A 19,667-nucleotide genomic window follows, 5' to 3' on the forward strand; every position below is an offset into this window, starting at 1 on the left:
ATTGATAAATGTCAATTCTGTTGGACAACAAACATCTGTATTAAATGCAAGAAAACCAAAACTGAAGAAAACATACTTTAGCTAGTGTGGGAGGGCAGGATACTCTTTGAATTGTTTAAGTAGAATGTTGCATTTTACTATAGGTTTCAGTTTGTCTTCAGTGAACGAGTTTTAGGCAAATGTCTAGTAAAGTCTTGTAAACGGAGCTTAAAAGCTTTTACAAATATGTATGCATGTAAATGATTGTTTCTAAAGGTTAGTTTGGGTTACTTATTTTAGGCATTCTTATCCCTGATGTTTACCTTGGAATTTAAAATAAATCACTTTGGCCTGCGTTTCTGTGGACAGTACTGTTTTTGTCTGGGTGTGAACGATGAGTTGGCGTCTTTTTAGCTAAATGTTACTGGTCTGGTTTTCCAGACCTTAACAACCAGAGAGACACAAAAATCGAAAGCTTTCACCTTCTTATTTTTCAAATTCAGCCTCAGTCAGGAAACTAAACTGAAATCTTACATACCCTCTATATGCACATGTTATTTATAGTAATTTAACTAGTAAGTATAGAGTCTTGCCTTAATTATGTGAAAATATGTACCTTAATACTAGCCATTCAATGAGAAAAATAAAAAGAAAAGTTGGGATTTTTGAAGAATAAGGTCTTTGCTTGGTTTCGTGGACAGGGATTATACCCAAAAACTCTCATTTAGAAGAAACCATGACACAGTTTCCAACCCTGGGACAGCATGAATCTACAAGTTGCCTGCTTTAAGGAGTTATTAATCCTTGTTTAATAGCTCTGATTTGAAACAGAAAATGAGTTTAAAACTTTGGAGCATTTCCCCTTTTGGTTTGTTTTCAGACAAGTACATTGTCCCAGCTGTGGTTAAAAACATTAATGTAACCCAAACACAGGAATATAACATGGAGCAGCAGCAGAGATGGCATCTCAATAGCTAAAGAGTCAACGTTTAAAAAGGTTTAACTGCTCTTGCACTGATTTAGTTCAAACTCAGAATTTGACTGCTCCCACTCAAGGAAGATCTTGATTGAAATAGTTGTACACCAGGCCTAATCATTTTGTGAAAGTCCACATGCTTATATTAAAATGTTGGGTTTAGTAAGTGTTTGCCATGATTGTGTGAAGCCAGTTAAAAACCACATGAAAAAGTATAAGTGAATACAGCAAACACTTCATACACATCATGTTTAAACTCCTTGTCCAGATGCTGTGTGTTTGTAAGCTTCAAGTTTTACATATTTAACTGCAGAGCCTTTCATAAGCCTGCAACAGGTTAGACCAGGTATAGCTGAGGGTTTACCTCTTAACAGAAAATCTGACACTTTTGTTCAGTTAATTCCCATCTTTAAAACAACTTACCAATATTTAGGGTTTGCTTCATTTTGGAACATCTTAATTGGCATTAAACATCACGAACTATATTTGTTAAATACAGGCTATGTACCCATTTTTAATTATAATAAATTAACATTGAAATGTTTGTAGCATACATGTACACTGCAGCTCCATAATTGGTCTTCAAATTCTGCCTTTGAAACCTTGAGGTATTTGGAGGCACTTGTGAATTTGGAACACACTTATATGAACACATCTTAAGTAATAATTTATAGCCCAGTTATTTATGCAATCTTGTACCAAGTCACATAAAAGAAAGTAGAACATGCACAACACCAACAGCCATTTTAAAACGATAGTCAAATAGACAATTTATTAAAAAACAAAAAAATACAAAAAGAACAATCAACTGAAACTATACAAGAGCCCACAGTCAATGTTTCCTGCAGGAGGAAGCAAAAGCCTCACAAATCAATTTTGAGTCCAGTGTGGCAAATCAAGGTCTGGGGGGACGCATGCCGGGAGGAGGTGGTCCTGATGAAGACAAAAAGAAAAAAAAAAAGTTAGTTAAAACAGTTAACACTTACAGGTAATTGAATAAGATAGTCTTCCTCAGAAACACTTAAACTTATGGTTCATACACTTTTTAACCAATAATGATTTTTTCATGACTTTTCCATGCCTTCAAGGCAAATTTTCATGACCATACAATTTTTAAAAATTCAACTAAAACTACAATCGAAATTGATTAAAGTACGCCTAAAATGAAGACAATTTTTTTATAAAATGTGTATCAGATCTTAACTCCATTGTGTAGGGCTTAATTACAAATTTCCATGATTTTTCCAAAACTCTGGAACTATCCAAGCCTGGAAATAGCCATTTTAAAATTTCTTCAGACTTTTCCATTTTTTTAATGACCGCACAAACCCTGTAAACTGGTCTTACCCCTCATTCCTGGTGGAGGAGGCCTCATGCCTGGAGGTGGCATGCCCATAGGTGCTCCACGACCTGGGGGCATGCCCATGGGAGGTCCCATGGGTGGCCGCATGCCAGGGGGAGGGCCCATCATACCTGATAAGAAAACAGAATGGGACAGGCATCAGTTAAACATTTAGTTATAAGCCAAACTGAGCTCAAACCCATGGCAGCAGTCTGCGTGGGCATGTGATTCTGAGCTCAGCGTAATCCTGCACCTCATCATCAGACTCAGTTTGCATCATATCTTCATCATGGCTACAGAATCTGCACAGCCACTCTGCTCAGCAATCTGATCTGCGCACAACTAGCTGGGGGAGGATTACCTGGAGGTGGTGCTCCTCTGCCCATGGGTGGGGGAGGTCCAGCCCTGCCTGGAGGATACTGTGTGGGGGCACCGGCGATGCTTGCTCCAGCTGCTGCCGCAGCCACTGTGCCTCTACCCTGAGGAGTCATTACCTAGAAGAGGGGGCAAACAAATGCATTAATATTACACACAAAAGTTGAGTCTGGATAATTGATAATTATGTATCAGTCCTGACTAGTGCTGGGCGGTACGACCAAAAATGTTTATAACTGTATTTAAGATTCTGAAGGTTTCACATCACTTTTTTTTTATTATTAAATTATATTCTTCTGAACAACTGGGCTTAAATATAGGTTTTTGACTTACTCTACTGTTAGGGAGTACATATACTATAAAACTAAGGCTTTAAATGAAGGCTTTGATTTCTATTGGGTTTACTTTGCCCAACAAAATTACACTGACAAAACCCATCAATTCACAGGATATTATTATTAAAGCCATTAGAGGCATCAAAGTAAACCAAAGTATTTAAGCAGCTATTTTAGTCTATTCCCTTGGTTCTCCACTTGAATACATTTACCGTATTTTTCGGACTATAAGGCGCACCGTATTATAAGACGCACTATCAAAGAACGCCTATTTTCTGCTATTTTTCCATACATAGGGCGCATCGCATTATAAGGCGCGTTAAGTGACACTAGAAAGGGTGCCTATATCAAAGTGAACAGGGGTGGCGCCATGTTTCCCTTCCCCCACTGGGGGTGGTCTCTTGCCGGTGGAGCGTCTCAGTATACAAAATATAGCTCTTTCAAAGTCAAACGAGTGCTGGATATTAATCTACACAGATTCCTCTCCTGAAAACTGTTTATTTGGGTGAGTAACGTGCTTCAGTTTATTTACAGTAAGCTTAGATTTCCAGATGTCCACTAAGGCTTGCTGCACCAGCGTTAGCATAGCTATCCGCTAGCACGCTAGCTAGTCACCTAAACTAGTAAAGTTAACCCAAACTTAAACGACAGCGTTACACTGAGTAATCCTGCGTGTTCTGGTAAGACAGTGAGATATTAGCTAGCGATTCGTCCCCCGTAGCTTGTTTTAACACGGTAAACAAGCAGATTACAGGCTGATAAAACTCACCTCTGAGAGAGTTAGCGCTTAGCATCTAGCTAATGCTAGCCAGGCAAAGCAGCACAGACTTACAGGCCGATAACTCACCTCTGAACGGTGAACGCTTAGCGATTAGCATCTAACTCTAATAATACTGCTCCAGCAGTATTAAAAGTGCTAAATTTAGAAAATACTGATCTCTGAACAGTGAAAAAGCTAGCTAGCTAAGCGGTTAGCATCTAGCTAATGCTATTTATTGCTCTGCACCGGAGTGTGTGTTTACTGCTCCTTACACCTGACGGGTAAAATTTAGATAATACTGATCTCTGAACAGTGAATAAGCTAGCTAATGCTATTTGCTGCTCCAGCCTCGGAGCTGCACGGCTCTGGACTCTGTATAGCACTGAAACTCTGTATAACGCTGCAAGGAGTGTGTGTTTACTGCTCCTTACAACCTGACGAGTAAAATTTAGATAATACTGATCTCAGTGAATAAGCTAGCTAGCTTAGCGGTTAGCATCTAGCTAATGCTATTGCTGCTCAGCCTCGGAGCTGCACGGCTCTGGACTCTGTATAGCACTGAAACTCTCTATAACGCTGCACGGAGTGTGTGTTTACTGCTCCTTACAACCTGACGAGTAAAATCCATACAAAAGGCGCACCGTATTATAAGACGCACTGTCAATTTTTGTGAAAATTAAAAGTTTTTAAGTGCGCCTTATAGTCCGAAAAATACGGTAGTTCAATGTGCATTAAACCCTTCAACTTACATTATTACCGTATTTTTCGGACTATAAGGCGCACCGTATTATAAGGCGCACGATGAGTGAACGGTCTATTTTTAGTGTTAGTCCATACACAAGGCGCACTGGATTATAAGGCGCACTAAATGAAACTTTATTTATATCAGTAACAATAACTCTGAGCAATAAATCCTTCACAATATCTGTGAAAAATAACAACATCTCTGAGCAATAAATCAACAAGCACAGCAAGTACGTATTACTCCGCGACGCTCCTGACAACGGTAGCCGCAACGCTCCGACAGACCATAATATTATGTTGAAGCACAGCAAGTAGGTATTACTCCGCGACGCTCCTGACAACGGTAGCCGCAACGCTCCGACAGACCATAATATTATGTTGAAGCACAGCAAGTACGTATTACTCCGCGAGGCTCCTGACAACGGTAGCCGCAACGCTCCGACAGACCATAATATTATGTTGAAGCACAGCAAGTACCGCATTACTCCGCGAGGCTTCTGACTATAATAGCGTGTTGTGCCGAATTCGGTGAATAAAACGGTTTTAAAACAGAGATAAAGATTGGATAAGTTTCATTTCTGGATGAAGTGATTTCCAGCGCTGTTTGGATATAACTGTGGATTACAGGAGACTGGATTGATGGATTCTCTTTAGTCTGGACGCGTTTTGAAGGTAGGACCTGTGGCTGAGCGCGGGTGTGTGTTCGGGGGGTGGCGGCAGTGACCGGAGGTTACCCCAGGACAAAAGGAGAGCCTTTTATTACTGGAAACATGCGCTCTGACGCAGCTCTAATTCATGAAACATACATCCTACAGTAAAAGCACAGTTCTGGAATCCGGAGAGCCAGACGGTTCGAATGGTGTATGACATGACCGCATTCGATGAAATATGGACGAACGATAAACGCAAATATGAGACTTATGAATTATTAAAATCATAACCAAGGCATATTTCGCCCTAAATGTTTATTTTCTGAAAGGATATTCCGCTAAATAGGCTAAATAGCTCAAAAGCAGAGATTCTAAGCTTTAAAATGGTATATTGGATGTCTATATTGAACCTGTAACTGTTCATAACTATTCAGAAACACAGCCAGTTATGAAATATTAAATATTTCTGGCCCGCCGGTGGGCCAGCGCGTGTTAAGAGGTTAACTTTACTTAGAAGTGGGCGCTAAAAAGAAACAGTTTGTGCTATTACCCCAGAACGGGTGGAAAGGAAAGTTTACCGGCACCTTGTTCTGGCCACGGAGCTACAGTGGAAACTAGCTACCCTGAACCACAGCCGAGAGGCAGTACGGCAGTCAAAGGTAACCGCGCGCTAGCCCAAGAGGGGGATCTTTTTCTGGCGTGGGTGAGGAATTCTGCACAACAGAGCGCCGTGTACCACATAAAAATCGAGGTCAGTAAACACAAGCAAAATCCATACACAAGGCGCACTGCATTATAAGGCGCAATGACGATTTTTGGGAAAAAATAAGTATTTTAAGTGCGCCTTATAGCCCGAAAAATACGGTAATATATTGAAAAAGGCTATAGTTACTCATTTTAAGCAGCCGCAGAAGCTCCAGGAGTTCTGTTCTCGTGAGGCTCCGCCAAGCTGTGTTAGTCTGTTATGCTAACTGGCTTGTGTTATCTAGTGAGCTCTGCTTTTTTGGTGGCGCTGTTCTACACAGTGTGCTTCTACACAAAGATCGGCTGCGCCTCTAGAAGTATAGCATTATGTTAAGTCATACCGGTTCTAAATTCCCCTCCGCTATAAAGTCTGTATGAACCTGTATACAACCCAGCACTAGTCCTGACCATCTAGACTACCAAAGTGCAGAGTTCTCACCTGTTGTGATGGACCTCCAACTCCTCTCACTGGTCCAGCAAGACCAGCAGGGGCCTGGGCCATTGGAGCTCCAGCAGGTACACCTCTGCCTGCTGCTCTACCCACACCTGGGCCTCCAGCAACCCCAGCCAAGGGCACACGGGCAATACCAGTCTGTAACAGTAAAATATAAAGACATGAAGATCGCAATCTAAAAACATACAGGAAAACCAAAACACTGATGTATATGTATCCTGACTTACATCTTTGGGAGGTGGGCCCTCCACAGTCATAGAGACCAGGTTCTCTCCTCTGAGTAATACCAGACCTAAAACTCGCTTCTCTTCTCTCTCTGGCTGCTTGGAATTCTTAGGCCTATGAACACAAGATAATCAGATTTAAAATTAGCCCAGACCATTCATGTAAACTGTGGCAGTTTCTTGTAGGATGAGTTCAGGTACAAATAGATTATCCTGGCTTGCACCATCACCTTGCAAGATTTTAAAAAGTTAGTCAACCTTTACCATAAGAGTAATTAGAACATGCCTTAAATGCCTCAATTTAGAAAGAGCCATAGCAAACATATCCTTAAAAAAAAAAAAAAAAAAAAAAACACAATTTTAACAAAGTTTTCAATCCTAGTCATGCACATAACTTATCTGCTCCAAGGGTGTTTTCACCCCTAGAGTTTGTTAGCTCAGGTCTGAATCAGTAAATTAATTAGCAGTCTTAGAGCATTCTCTCCTTTTTTAAACAAGGACAGCCACAAAGGCACCAAAATCCATCATAAACTATATGAAAAAATGGTTAGTGAAAAAATGGCTGGTTCTGCCCCAAACACATCTGATCAATAATCTGGGTCCAAGTATTCTAAATACAGGTATTATTTAACACTGAGCAGCAGCAAAAATGGCACATGTTTAGTTTAAACCCTCAAAGAACTGGAGGTCTGTTTGGGACTGCTTCCTTTCAAGGAAATCAGTACAGTTGTTCTGATCCACATCTATGCACAGTTTAGTGTACTTGCCCAAACCAATAGTGCCATGGGTAAAATTAAGCCTGGTTGTCTGAATGAACCAAAGTTTAGTTTAACTACACTAAAAAGTGCAAACAAACCCACTTAACATAGTAAGATGTAAATAGGAATTAATAATTAGTTGGCTTAAGTGTGCTGGAAGCAGAGAAACTGAAATATGCACAACAGAGCAGGGTTTGAGATTAGAGTTCTACTTCACTGATTCCTTACTTGATCTTTCTGAACTCGTCACAGTCACATAAGATGAGGTTCATGTGCTTGTCGAACGCCTTAAACGTCCCGATAAATATCCGCCCATCTTGCAATATACAGCGCATCCGAAAGTCGATGTGCTGAAGCATCTTACTGCTCTTCCCGACCGTCTGCAAAACAGAAACAAGCATGGGTTAATGTAACGATCATACAGATCCGAAAAATCTGATTTTTCTGACCCGATAACACCAAATTACTCCAGACAACTTATTACAACCGTAGAACCTTAATATTCACATAAAGCCAATAAAGAGCTTGTCTCAAATAACCAGCTAATAATAAAGCCTCAAAAGTTCCCAGGATGAAAAGAGGAGAACCTTGTCCTTTGTTTGGTAAATAAATTTAAGTGAAACTAAAGCTGGACAATAAATTGATATTTTCTCAGATCATTACAATTTCTGATTATATTTAAGATTTGTTAATAAATTAGAGCCTATAAAACGGATTTCTGACTATAATTATGGGAGAACCACAATTATGACAGTGAAGAACTTATCATTTGGCCTATGAAATGCTTTAAGGAGTTAATGAACACCAACCCAACTATACATTTCATTACATAGAGTGGAAAAAAACATGTTTAACTTGATGCACAGCAAAACGAAATAAAAACACTGTACTGAACTGTACTGCATGAAAAGGTTTTGATATCAGAATCTGCTGATGCATTCTGCCTGCATGCCTGAAATGTTAAATATTGCGTACTGTGAACATTGATATACAATATTTTTTTTTTTTACCATATCACTCCGAGCTCTCTCTCAGGGTGCATGGTTTAATACAGCAAGGATGGTGGCTTTAATACTGATACTTAGATTATTGCCATATAGTCCAGCCCTGTGTGCAATCCTAGACTAATTAACTAGCGTTAAATAGGAATGTTACACTAACTTGGATACCTACAGCTCAAGTCTACAAGTTATATAAATATTTTTCCTACCTTGAAACTACATAGCACAATAACAGCACTACAAGGATTTTACTAGTATGCAGCTTAGCAATACAAGGTCACTCCTCACCTAAGTTACGCTCATACGTACTTATATTAAATGAACACACATAGCTAATCATGTAATAAAGCACGACTGTTTGTGGTACACACAATTAGTAGCTAGCTAAAGCTGTAGTTAACAGTGAACTACAAAACTATATATCGTTGTGTAAACAGCACGTTAAACTATATGCATTTAGCTAAGCTAGCCTACTAGCTAACGGATTAATTCATAAGTATTTTAACAGTGGTTTAATAGGAAAGAAACTGGTTCTGTAGGAGATTCTAGGACGAGTAAATAAAGGCTTTAATAAACGTTAATATAGTTTAGGAACTTTACTGTTTGCTTAAAGAGAATTAGCACTAGCTAAGATAGCTTAGCAACATTAGCTTCTTCAGCTTCCCATTCATTGTCTACAAGGAACTAAACAAGCAGAGCGGCTGCATTTGGCGCGACCCAAAGCCAACTGTGTATAAGGATCCAAGAAATACTAACAAAGAATCAGATAAAGCCATAAACTGCTTTAAATTCAGTGTAATTAAGCAGTTAAACGAGTTAACTAACTAGTAATGAAACCAGCCATACTGGACTCCAGCACTGAACGCAACTGCAACGTAGCCAGCGTTACCTAACGCTACAGCAGCGAACTAACAAACACCAATTATTTAATACTTATTTCCTCGTAATCACAGATAATACCGAGCTAATACACACACAGACACATTAAAGAACTAAAGCACGCAGATCTCACCATGGTTGCTGTTGAGATGGCTCCGATTAACACCGGATTCCGCCAAACAACTTTTAAAAAAAATTGCCCCGCGAAGCCTCCACACTGCTCCGCCCGGCCTGCTGCTTTATTACCGCTCACCGGAAAAGAAGCTGCGCCGCACAGAAGTCCCCCGGAAACGCCGACCCACCGGAACCTCCTTCAAAATATTTTCCATAATAAAATATTATTTACTTTACTGATTATTATTATTATTATTATTATTATTATTATTATTATTATTATTATTATTATTATTATTATTATTATGTAAAAAAATATATAAAAATAATTAGAAGACCACTTCAAAATCATCAGTTTCTCTGATTTAAATATTTATAGGTTTATGTTTAAGAAAAATAAACATTGTTTCATTCTTTAAACACTTGACAACATTTCTCCCAAATTCCAAATAAAAATATTGTAATTTTAAGCATTTATTTGCAGATAATAAGAAATGGTCGAATTAACCAAAAAGATGAAGAGCTTTCAAACCTCAAATAATACAAAGAAAACATTTCATTTTCATATTAATTTAGAAACAACAACAATATTAAAGTTTTATCTAAGGAAAAGTTCAGAATCAATAATCGGTAGAATAACCCAGATTTTTAATCACAGCTTTCATGTGTCTTGGCTTACTCTCCACCAGTCTTTCACACTGCTTTTGGGTGACCTTATGCCACTCCTGGCACAAATATTTAAGCAGTTCAGCTTTGTTTGATGGCTTGTGATCATCCATCTTCCTGATTGCAATGATTGCATTCCATAGGTTTTCATTGGGGTTCAGGGCTGGCCATCACACTGTCCTGATCTGGTGGTCCTTTGTAGTAGTAATAGTATTAATTAAATCAAATTAATTTATAGAGCCCTTTTTACAACTGATGTAGCGAAGCAGCTTTACAGAAACATATTCAATGTGTTTTCTTACTTTTTATGATATTTTTATATTGTAAATTCAATATCGAACATATTAAAGTTATACAGGAACACATGTAAAAGCAGTAAAAAAGTGTTAAACAAACCAGAATGTTATATACTTAAGATTCTTCTAGGTAAATATCTGCACACTCTTGGTATTTAAATCTCAGTGTCTTCATGAGGGGAAGTCACCTGGAATAGTTTTCTCAGCGTCTTGAAGGAAGGAGTTCCTGGAGGTGCTGAACAATAGTTACTGCTTTTCCTTCACACTGTGAAGCTCCGGCTTATCCCAAAGCACCCCAAATCACCATCTCAGTTAATCAGGTTTAGATCAGGGGATTGGGTCACAGGGAGGAAAAACACCTTTTTACTGTTTAATACGTAATTCCATATATGCCCCTAATGGTTTTCATGTATTTAAATATTCCACATCTACAATGTAAAAACACACTAAATATAGAAATAAAGAAAAACACTGAATGATTAGATGTGTCCAAAATTTTTACTGGTGTGTTCAGCATATATGTTCAGCATGAGAAAAGCCATCAGAAAAGAAACAGATCACACGTGCAGCACAGGAGAAATGGCGCAGTATAGATTTATTTCTTCAATTCAGAATAAACTGCTCTCTCTCATCAAGAATCCTCTAACTGTACACATTCACATAAAAATAAAATTCATCCAAAACATTAAACCTCACTTATTAAAAGATAGAACCAGGTGTTACATGATTTACAATGCCTTTTGTTAAGATAAGAAAATAAAGAGGTGAAAAGCTCATCTCTGCTTACATGTTCATCTCTACAGACGGGTTTAAGACATGGTTGCAATGCAGTGACTTTGAATGGTTGGGGGGGGGGGGGGGGGGGGGGGTCAGTCTTATTTTAACCAGGCAGGCCTTTAAGAACAATGTATATATTTTTTTTATTTATTACAGCTGCCTGGTAAAGTATTATAAAGCTGTCCATTCAGAATTATTACATCTGGTAATTAGCTGATAAAAGTGCTTAGAGGTTAAGCATGCTGTGGTTGGAAAGGCTACAAGCATGGGGGAGAGCACAGGATAAAGTACACTTAGAACAACATTATCAATCAACAGCATGTCCAACACTACTGATATGTTGTAAAAATGAGTGATCCAGTATTTGAGATCAGTGCTAAATCATCTCTGTTGGGTGTTCAATGGTCCAGCAGACAATAGGGGCTGCCACTATGATCCGTAGCCATCAGCAGCCAGAGTACGAGAGAGAGAACAACTAACTGCCCAGCTCTCACTGGGTGGATAGATAGATGCCCTCGCCCCTCCTGACTTCTAGTGTGATGTCGGTCAGCACAGGCTTCTGTTAGCTAATGTATCAGAGCTGGGGAGCCGGCACTTTTCTCCGAGCTTGCTGTGATGCTGTTCGAAAAGAGGCGGGTCTGGAATCACATGTATCGTAGGAGGCATGTGCTAAATCAAAGAAGTCCTAATGAGTCTGTGCAGTAATGGGGGAGATAAAGGTATGAAATAGAAGGAAAAATCTAAATAAAATCAGCTTTGCCACTCTGAGAACCTTCATGAATTATACGGCTCAGGTTTTTCCAGTTTTACTCCTTCATTAAAAAAAGACAAGTGTTAAAACAGTGACTTTCAACACTCGTCTATCAGAAATACAGATGGAAATATATTACTATTGCTTTTTGACCTGAAAGGGACGTGTGGTCATGTAAAAAATGTAGGACAAGGCGTGAGAACTTTTTGTCTTTTTATGCATAATTTAACATTTGGACATTTGATCCTCATTTGAACAATATTGAGAGATGGATGAAATATAAATAAACACGTAAAACTGAAGAAATGTAATTTTAAAGTTCTATTTAAAAAGTATTTAATAAAAATGTAATGTAGGGCCAAAAAGTAGGGAAGGGGTTTAAAATGATCTCAAATTAGAAAAAAATGATCTCTCTAATTAGAAAAGAGCTGTTCCACTGTCTGGAAAATAATTCACAAGAAGAAAACCTTTATAACAACTGCCAACATGACCAGACAATGTGTAAAGAGATCTCCAAATAATATTAATAATAAACAATATTAATATGCTTTGTACAGATTAATCTTAATTCGTTCCCTGATTTGTTTTTTATTTACAGTTTTATCTTTCTGGCACTTTTATTAACTAAAATAAAAATACTAAATACTTAATAAAAAGACACATTTTCAGGTGTGTGCATTTTGTTATATCACCACTATCTCTCAATATGGTCCAAAATGCTTAACTGCCCAAATGTTTAAATACATTAAAAAGTCAAAGGTTTTCTTTAGGGATACATAATGATGTCAGAATTATAGATATGGCTAATATTGCTGATGTATTTATTGTATGCTAGAAAAGGACCAAGCCATACTGGCCACACTATTTAAATTAGCAAACACTGGCCGTGCTAGTTTAAAAATCATTAATTTAAGCTTATTTTAATTCATTTTTCTTCTTCATAAAGTTATACCGGGGTGTCAACATTGGCAGATAAGTACATTTGTAATATTGGATATCGCTATTGGCCCAGAATTTCTGCATCAGTGCAGCCCTAGCCCCTTTAGTGATGTCCTAATTGTTTGCATGACTACAGTTTACATCAACAAATATCAAATTATCAAGTGATAATGGTTTAGGCAGGTACATTTAAAATTGTAAACCAGTTTGTAATGTGGAAACATCTGATTCAAATGCATTTTGAGAAATTCTCTCATTCTGGTAGATGTCCAATGTAACAAAAAAAAAAGACATTTTTGGAGTGCTAACTTAAAAAAAAGAGAAAAAATAACAGTATCATGGTATTATAATTCACAGGACAATCACACAGATTTCAGAGAGATTGAGCTGAAATGCTTTCAATCATCTTATTTCTGTATTAGGCTCTACAGCCAGTGCTACACTAGCTTTACTGACAGACTTTTAACAGACATGTACAGACCCCCCTCCAATGACAGACATCACTGAAGACATTATTATCTACAGTCTTTGAAAACTATGCAGCTAGAATTTGTCACTTTCTAGCAATTTCTTTGATTCTATATTAACATAATAGTTTACACACACACACACACACACACACACACACACACACACACACACACACACACACACACAACATACATGGCGTTTCCCAGAACAAAGCTAATTAAGCATCAGAGAAAGTCAGTCTATGTTAATGAAGTGCCTTATAACACCACTTCATCATACTCCTTCAGAAAATAAACATTTAAATTAAATAGAAAAGAAAATAAAGCACCTTTCAGCAGGAGTGGACTTATCACAATAGCTGACCCATTCATTAAAAACATATTAATCCCCCTGCGTCATTACTGGTGTTCTTTTTTATTTTATTTTTTAAAATGTTGTTGTTTAAATTAATTAAAGCTTAGATTAGATTAGAGCTTTAAAGGGAAAGGTTTTTCTTTCTTTTTTTAAATCACAGTTTAAGTTTTGTGAAACTGCTCAGAGAAGAAGAGACGATGACCAGACTTAACTGGAAAGTGACAAGTGCACACTCAAGACGCAGATCAAATGAAGATTGGCTCACTTTAGAACATTTCATCAGCAGAAGAACCGGGTGAAAAAACCCAGGTTGTTGCAGGAAGGTACTCTTTCTAAATGCATTTAAGGTGCACCAACAAGATTAGTATCTTTACCGCATCAGAACTTATTAGCTCATCTTTTTACTGCCTTCTTGATGTTTCTGCTTTTTAGGGAAATTCTAAAAAAAGCAGATCCATGGGACACGCACAGCACTTCTGATATAATGAAAGCCAGGCTCGCGTCAGTTCACACCAACTCCCCTCACATCTTTGGTGTGTTTGGTTTATTAGAAGAACATGCTGACTGGCTGATTCTAGTCCTTTTAATATGGTCTAAACAAGCCTAGACTAAGCTGCACTTACACTCTTAAAAATGACAGTGCTTCAAAGCGTTTTTCAAAGTAATGCCATACTACTGGTTCCATAAAGATCAGTGTTTGTTAAATAGAAGTTTGAGGGGGCTCAAACTGGTCCAGTTCCTAGCATTGGGGGCATTACTAGTGATATGGGCCAGTGGGGTAATTGGTCTTTCAAATTGAAAAGAAATGAGGGAAAGGGGGAAAGGAAGGAAGGAAGGGGAAAAGAAGTGGTGAAGAAAGGAAGGGGTGAAGAAAGAAAGGGGGAGAAAGGATGGACAGAAGGGGGGAGGACGGAAGAAAGGAAGGAAGGCAGGACAGAAAGGGGGGGGAGGAGGGAAAGAAGGGAGAAAGGAGAGAGAGAAGGAAGGAAGGAAGGAAGATTCCAAATTTGGAAAGTCAGTTACCCAATCCCTGATCATATTAACCCTCTATTACTAGTAATGCCCCAACACTAGGAGGGTGAAGGCTAGTGCATGCCAATTGTGCTCTCTCTCGGGCTCCGGCTGCTGATGCCAAGAACCCTGATCCAATATTTAAACCAGCGATACTTGGATCACAATGAAAGCATGGTATTAATGAGAAGACCAAACACTGGTTGAAACATAAATCTGAGTTCCCATAACACTGAACAAGTTTCACTTATCAAAGACAAAAAGCAACAGCGGAAGTTCAGTGTGCTAGAGGAGAAAGCCCCAACTTAGGGTGGAGATCTGCGCAAACGCAGCACCCAGAGCAAGACAAAAGTCTTGTTGTTTATGGGTTTATCAAATTAGTTTACTTATTTAAAATTCATTTTTAAAACTGTATTTTCATTTTTAGTTTTAAGTATTCCCATTCAAAAAGATGAAAGGCTGGTCTCATATGACTGGAAATAACTGCACTCGTAAAGACAACATCGTAAAGACAGCTGACGAGAGAACAGACTTGCCTAAAGATTTGAGCGACTTTTTTTAATGACACAAGTGGTTCTTCTATGGAATTACTCAAAAAACCCATCTGAAGCACCTTCGCTTTTAAGAGTGTACCCTCTCGACCTTCAAATCCCTTACATAATTGAGCCCTTTCAACAAGTAACCATGTACTGACCATTTCTCAGTTATTTTCTTGCCTATTGTAAGCTATTTAAGGTTCCTTAATGAATGAATAAATAAATAAAGAGTCTAAATAAAGCATATAGTTATATAATGTTAAACAAAAAGGGAGAAAAAAATCTTTTTTTTTTTTTTTTTTTTTTAATTTGTTGGAATGGCTCAATTATGACCCACCTTTAAACATTCAGGCAGTTTTCACTCATTTCAACCACTGACCTCATCTCTCAAAGTGCATTATTGGTGCAAGAAAATACTGATCGCAACTGAAAAGCTGATCACATTCAATCCTCCTATCCAAGACTCCGTGGATGGAGCTATCTCGCTGATGAAGAGCCCGTACAACTATGGTGTATTTTTATGTCATGCATACAGAAGAGCTCTATCAGACACAGACACGGCACCATCTCACAGAGGGGAAACTACTTCAAGTTCTGCTAGAACGATAAAATGTCCGACTGTACTGGAGGCATGTACAAGGTTAAAATCAGAAATGACCGAACAGTCTCGGAAAAAAAGTCCTAAAAGTGAATCCAGCGAACCAGGGAGTAGGGTGCATAGCCTGGACTGTGTGTGCATGTCTAAAAGCAGGATTCAGTTCATCAAGCCAGGGCATTCTGGTGCATAGATTACTTACTAACTAAGGCAACATTACCGCAAGAACAAGTGAAACCTTGAAGAAGAGGGGAAATGTGAGCCTAGGCGAAGGGATATGGAAACCATAGTTCCATGAGTTTATTTTCCTCTTGATTTCTTTCTTTCTTTCCTTCACTTGAGAATCAGCAGTGTTTTCTCAGGGGTATGGAGAGGTGCTGATGAGGTCCTGTGCGAGTGCAGATGTGTTTGTGTGAGGGAATCACTCTTGGCCGAAACCCTCAGTCTCCTCGATGGCCAGCGTCAGCTTTTCTTTGAGCTGCTCGTAGCTCTTATAGGGGGGAAGATCCAAACGGTTAAAGCTGTTTTGGTAAAAATAGGAAAAGGGGAAAATGTAAAAAAAGAAAGCACAAAAAATAAACACTGTTAAATGATATATTATTTTCAGTAAATCAGTACTGAGCATTTGTGCAGGGATGTACTGGAATATTTGTTTTCTTTTTTGAAACCCAGCAAATTATAATAATTGGCCAAACAAGTTTCATTGCATGTAGTTTATGTAATAGCCTAAATGTTTTTTTCCTGTAGCTTTAAAAAAACACAATTAAAAAATATAAATTACAATACATTTACCTCAGCTAGTTAGATTTATTCATAGATAAATTTTAGTAATGCTATTTTAATCATAACTATACTTGCAACTACAACTATAATTTTAATAATAAATTTACCTTATTGGTGCTACTCAAGTCACATGAGTAAAAATTAGTAAAAATATATACAGAGAAAGCCATTAGGAAACAAACAGTTCCTTAAGGGTTAAGTTACCCACCACTTCATAAAAAAATCCTAACTTTAGAGGAAACGTTATGCAATGTTATTTAAAATAAACTAATCATTGTTCAGTTTAATTCATTGGGTCTTTTTCTTTATTCAGCCAAAAATGTTAAGTTGCTCAGAATTTTGTTAAGTTTTATTTATTTATTTATTTATTTATTTTTTTTTTTTTTACAAAAGTAGAAATTTAGCCTTCTTCATAGCAGTGCTTCTTATAATTTTAGTTAATCATAATTTAATCTATGGAATAATGGAATAATTTTGGTTGCCAAATATTTGGTGCATCCCTCCCGAGGTCATTTAGCCCTGCTCTGTTCTAAACTCACCATGTGTGGCTCCTGGGAAGCCAATTTTCTTTTCCCACTTTTTCAATGCAGAACTTCTGTGGTCCATTGCTCCCTATAGACGCAAAGAAAGGATTAAAAGAAATGTTCACCTCTCACCTTCTGTAGAGAACAGGCACAAGTGGCCAGTAATGCAATATAAATAATTTCCAAATAGTACTTAAAATGACAAAAAACTGTAATTCTTAAAAAAAAACATTTTCTTTCAAAGTCAAACGAGTGCTGGATGTTAATCTACACAAATTTCTCCCCTGAAGACTGTTTATTTTGGTAAATAAAGAGCTTCCAGTTAAATTTCTTAAATTTCCAATATTTTCAACAGCGCAGTTAGCAGCAGTTAGCAGCAGTTAGCGCTAGTAAATGCTGCCCAACCGTGCTATACCGAGGAACCCTCAGTGTTCCGGAAAGCCAGGGCCGATCAGCTGTGGTTCATCCCACATAGCTTGTTTAAACTAGATATACTCGCCTCTAAACGGCGAAAGAGCTAATACTGCTCCAGCCTCGGTGTTAGAGAAACTTCCCTGAAACTCCTGTATAACAGGTTATTTTATTTATATTATACTTATCATAATAATAAGGTGAGGTTAAAGTAAGCGACCAATAACAGCACACTTACCCATTAGATCAGCAAACCCTCCAACAGGAAGTCTGCAGGTTCCAGTCACAAACTGCAGCAGACGCATTCTCTTCTCATTATCCATCTCTTTCACAAACTATACAAAGAGAGAGAGAGAGCAAAGCAAGAGGAGTGAAAATATATATAGCAAAATACAACAGACAGACATAAAATAAAACATGCACAGTCAGCATTAATATTAGAACAGATTCCAGCAATAAATGCAGATCAAGGGTTCATGACATGAAATAAATAAATCCCTGAACATTATACACAATATAATCAACTGAAGAAACTACTGATACTAAAAAAAAAAAAATAATAAATTGCAGATTCAATATCTTGTAATACACGGTTACGTGTTGTCAAATTAAGATTACACCACCCACATCAGTGGTCGGAGCTCAAGTACGCTAGAAGGTTGCTTTCCAGGAGCGGGTGGGTGATCCCTTATGGGAGGTTGCTACATAGTTGCTAACAGTTAAGCTATAATAACTGAAATAAAAGCAATAAAATACAAAAATGCAAATACCATCTTGCACATACTTTTTCTAAATGTGAGAAAATATTATGAAAAAATTAAAAACTAAATTAAATCACTTTATTTGCAATTACATTTTCACTTGAGCACAGGTTGTATGTGACAAAAATAAAATTTAAATTGAAAAAGCATTTTTGCCATTTCATTTTCATTACCATACAGGTATTTCACAGTCAAATCTAAAATGACAAAGCTAATCCTTGCATAATAAAAATAAAATGCAAAGATAACATTATCTATTTGTCTTTAAAACAGGCTGAATGTCTGACAGAATTACAATGAAAACACAAAATGAAAAATCAAAAGCAAAGAGACATTTTGTGATTCAGTTTTGGCGTTGACGGCACTTTGAGTGTCAAAATAAAAAGGTAAATGCAAAGGAAGATTAGCGCTGTCTGCTAATGATGTACTTTTCATTTCTTTTTTTTCCCAACTTCACCAGCATAAAAATACATGCAAGTTAACAGTAGGTGGGGCTACAACTACAGAATCTCCCGCAGAGCAGAACACAGCATGGAAGGATGAGCTAGATCAGGGATCCTGCTCATAGCTGCTGTGTGAATAGTCTCAGACTAACCTGCCAGAACCAAATGATCTGCTTGCTGCTACGAGCATAATGTCTGTAGATGGTGTTCCTCTGCCAGTCTGAAAGATCTATCTCTTGCATGCCACACAACATCACCTACAGAACAGACAGACACATTTCATAAATTCATAAAAAAGGTTGACACTACATTTGCAGTAGGGGCATCACGATTCTCCAAATCCTCGATTTGATTTTATTTCCAATTTTAGGGTCATGATTCGATTCTCGATTTTCTTTTTTTTTTTACAGCAGAGAGGCCTATGCCAGTTTTAAATTAGTCCATGGTCAGTCATTGGTTTGATTCATCAAATTTACAATATCTTATTTCAAAAGGTGGGCTTGATATAAGTGATGCAAAGTGATACAAGTGATCTGTAATACACCACATTAGGCACTAACGGTCAAATTTAAATAATTGAATTAAATATATTTGTAATGCCATCTAGTGGCTTTTTTTGGTAGCAGCAGTGCGCACTATTAAAACAGCAATGGGCAACATAAAATAAATAATAAAAAAATACAGGAACAGTAATGTGCAAAATAATAGAACGAATAGAGCCTTAACAAACTGAACTCTATCCTACTATAACAGTTAAACATGAGAAATAAGACTGAGACTTTTCAGTCCCTGAGAATGACAAGTTTTTTTTCTTTAACAAAGATATACTATTAACTTTATCTGAGAGAAAGATGCTACTTAAGGTACCAAAACTATTAACATATTTGAGACTAGACTAAACAACTGTTATTTTTATATTTTCAAGTTTGTCTGTAAGAAGATGAGAATGTCCATATTCTCTAGAGAAAGGGCTGCTCTTTGAGTTACAGCATGCTGCGCCATTTGCGTAGCGCA

The 19,667-nt window shown here is 37.6% G+C and overlaps 2 protein-coding genes across 3 annotated transcripts in view; both read right to left on the reverse strand.

Moving 5' to 3' along the window:
- Nucleotides 1-1,699: 1,699 nt before the first annotated feature.
- On the reverse strand, nt 1,700-9,526 carry snrpb (small nuclear ribonucleoprotein polypeptides B and B1). Of its 2 annotated transcripts, XM_007252677.3 has the most exons (7): nt 9,355-9,526; nt 7,570-7,721; nt 6,587-6,698; nt 6,345-6,497; nt 2,659-2,791; nt 2,303-2,428; nt 1,700-1,888 (listed from the first exon to the last, which is right to left on the reverse strand). In XM_007252677.3, the coding sequence occupies exons 1-7, from the start codon at nt 9,355-9,357 to the stop codon at nt 1,851-1,853; spliced, it is 717 nt and encodes a 238-aa protein (XP_007252739.1). In that variant the 5' UTR covers nt 9,358-9,526; the 3' UTR covers nt 1,700-1,850. The 2 variants fall into 2 exon arrangements, with proteins under 2 accessions (XP_007252739.1, XP_049335464.1); XM_049479507.1 differs by lacking the exon at nt 9,355-9,526 and having other exon boundaries at nt 7,570-7,757.
- A 1,348-nt stretch (nt 9,527-10,874) lies between these two features.
- itcha (itchy E3 ubiquitin protein ligase a) overlaps nt 10,875-19,667 on the reverse strand; it is a 30,535-nt gene continuing 21,742 nt past the window's right edge. Inside the window, exons 21-24 of the mRNA XM_007252679.4 lie at nt 18,806-18,910; nt 17,688-17,784; nt 17,054-17,126; nt 10,875-16,252 (exon numbers count right to left, since the gene is read on the reverse strand). Of these exons, the coding sequence (XP_007252741.2) occupies nt 16,153-16,252; nt 17,054-17,126; nt 17,688-17,784; nt 18,806-18,910 (375 nt within the window). The 3' untranslated portion in view covers nt 10,875-16,152. The remainder of the gene's footprint in view (nt 16,253-17,053; nt 17,127-17,687; nt 17,785-18,805; nt 18,911-19,667) is intronic.

Source organism: Astyanax mexicanus, chromosome 5, assembly GCF_023375975.1.
Source record: "Astyanax mexicanus isolate ESR-SI-001 chromosome 5, AstMex3_surface, whole genome shotgun sequence".
Lineage (NCBI taxonomy): Eukaryota > Metazoa > Chordata > Actinopteri > Characiformes > Acestrorhamphidae > Astyanax > Astyanax mexicanus.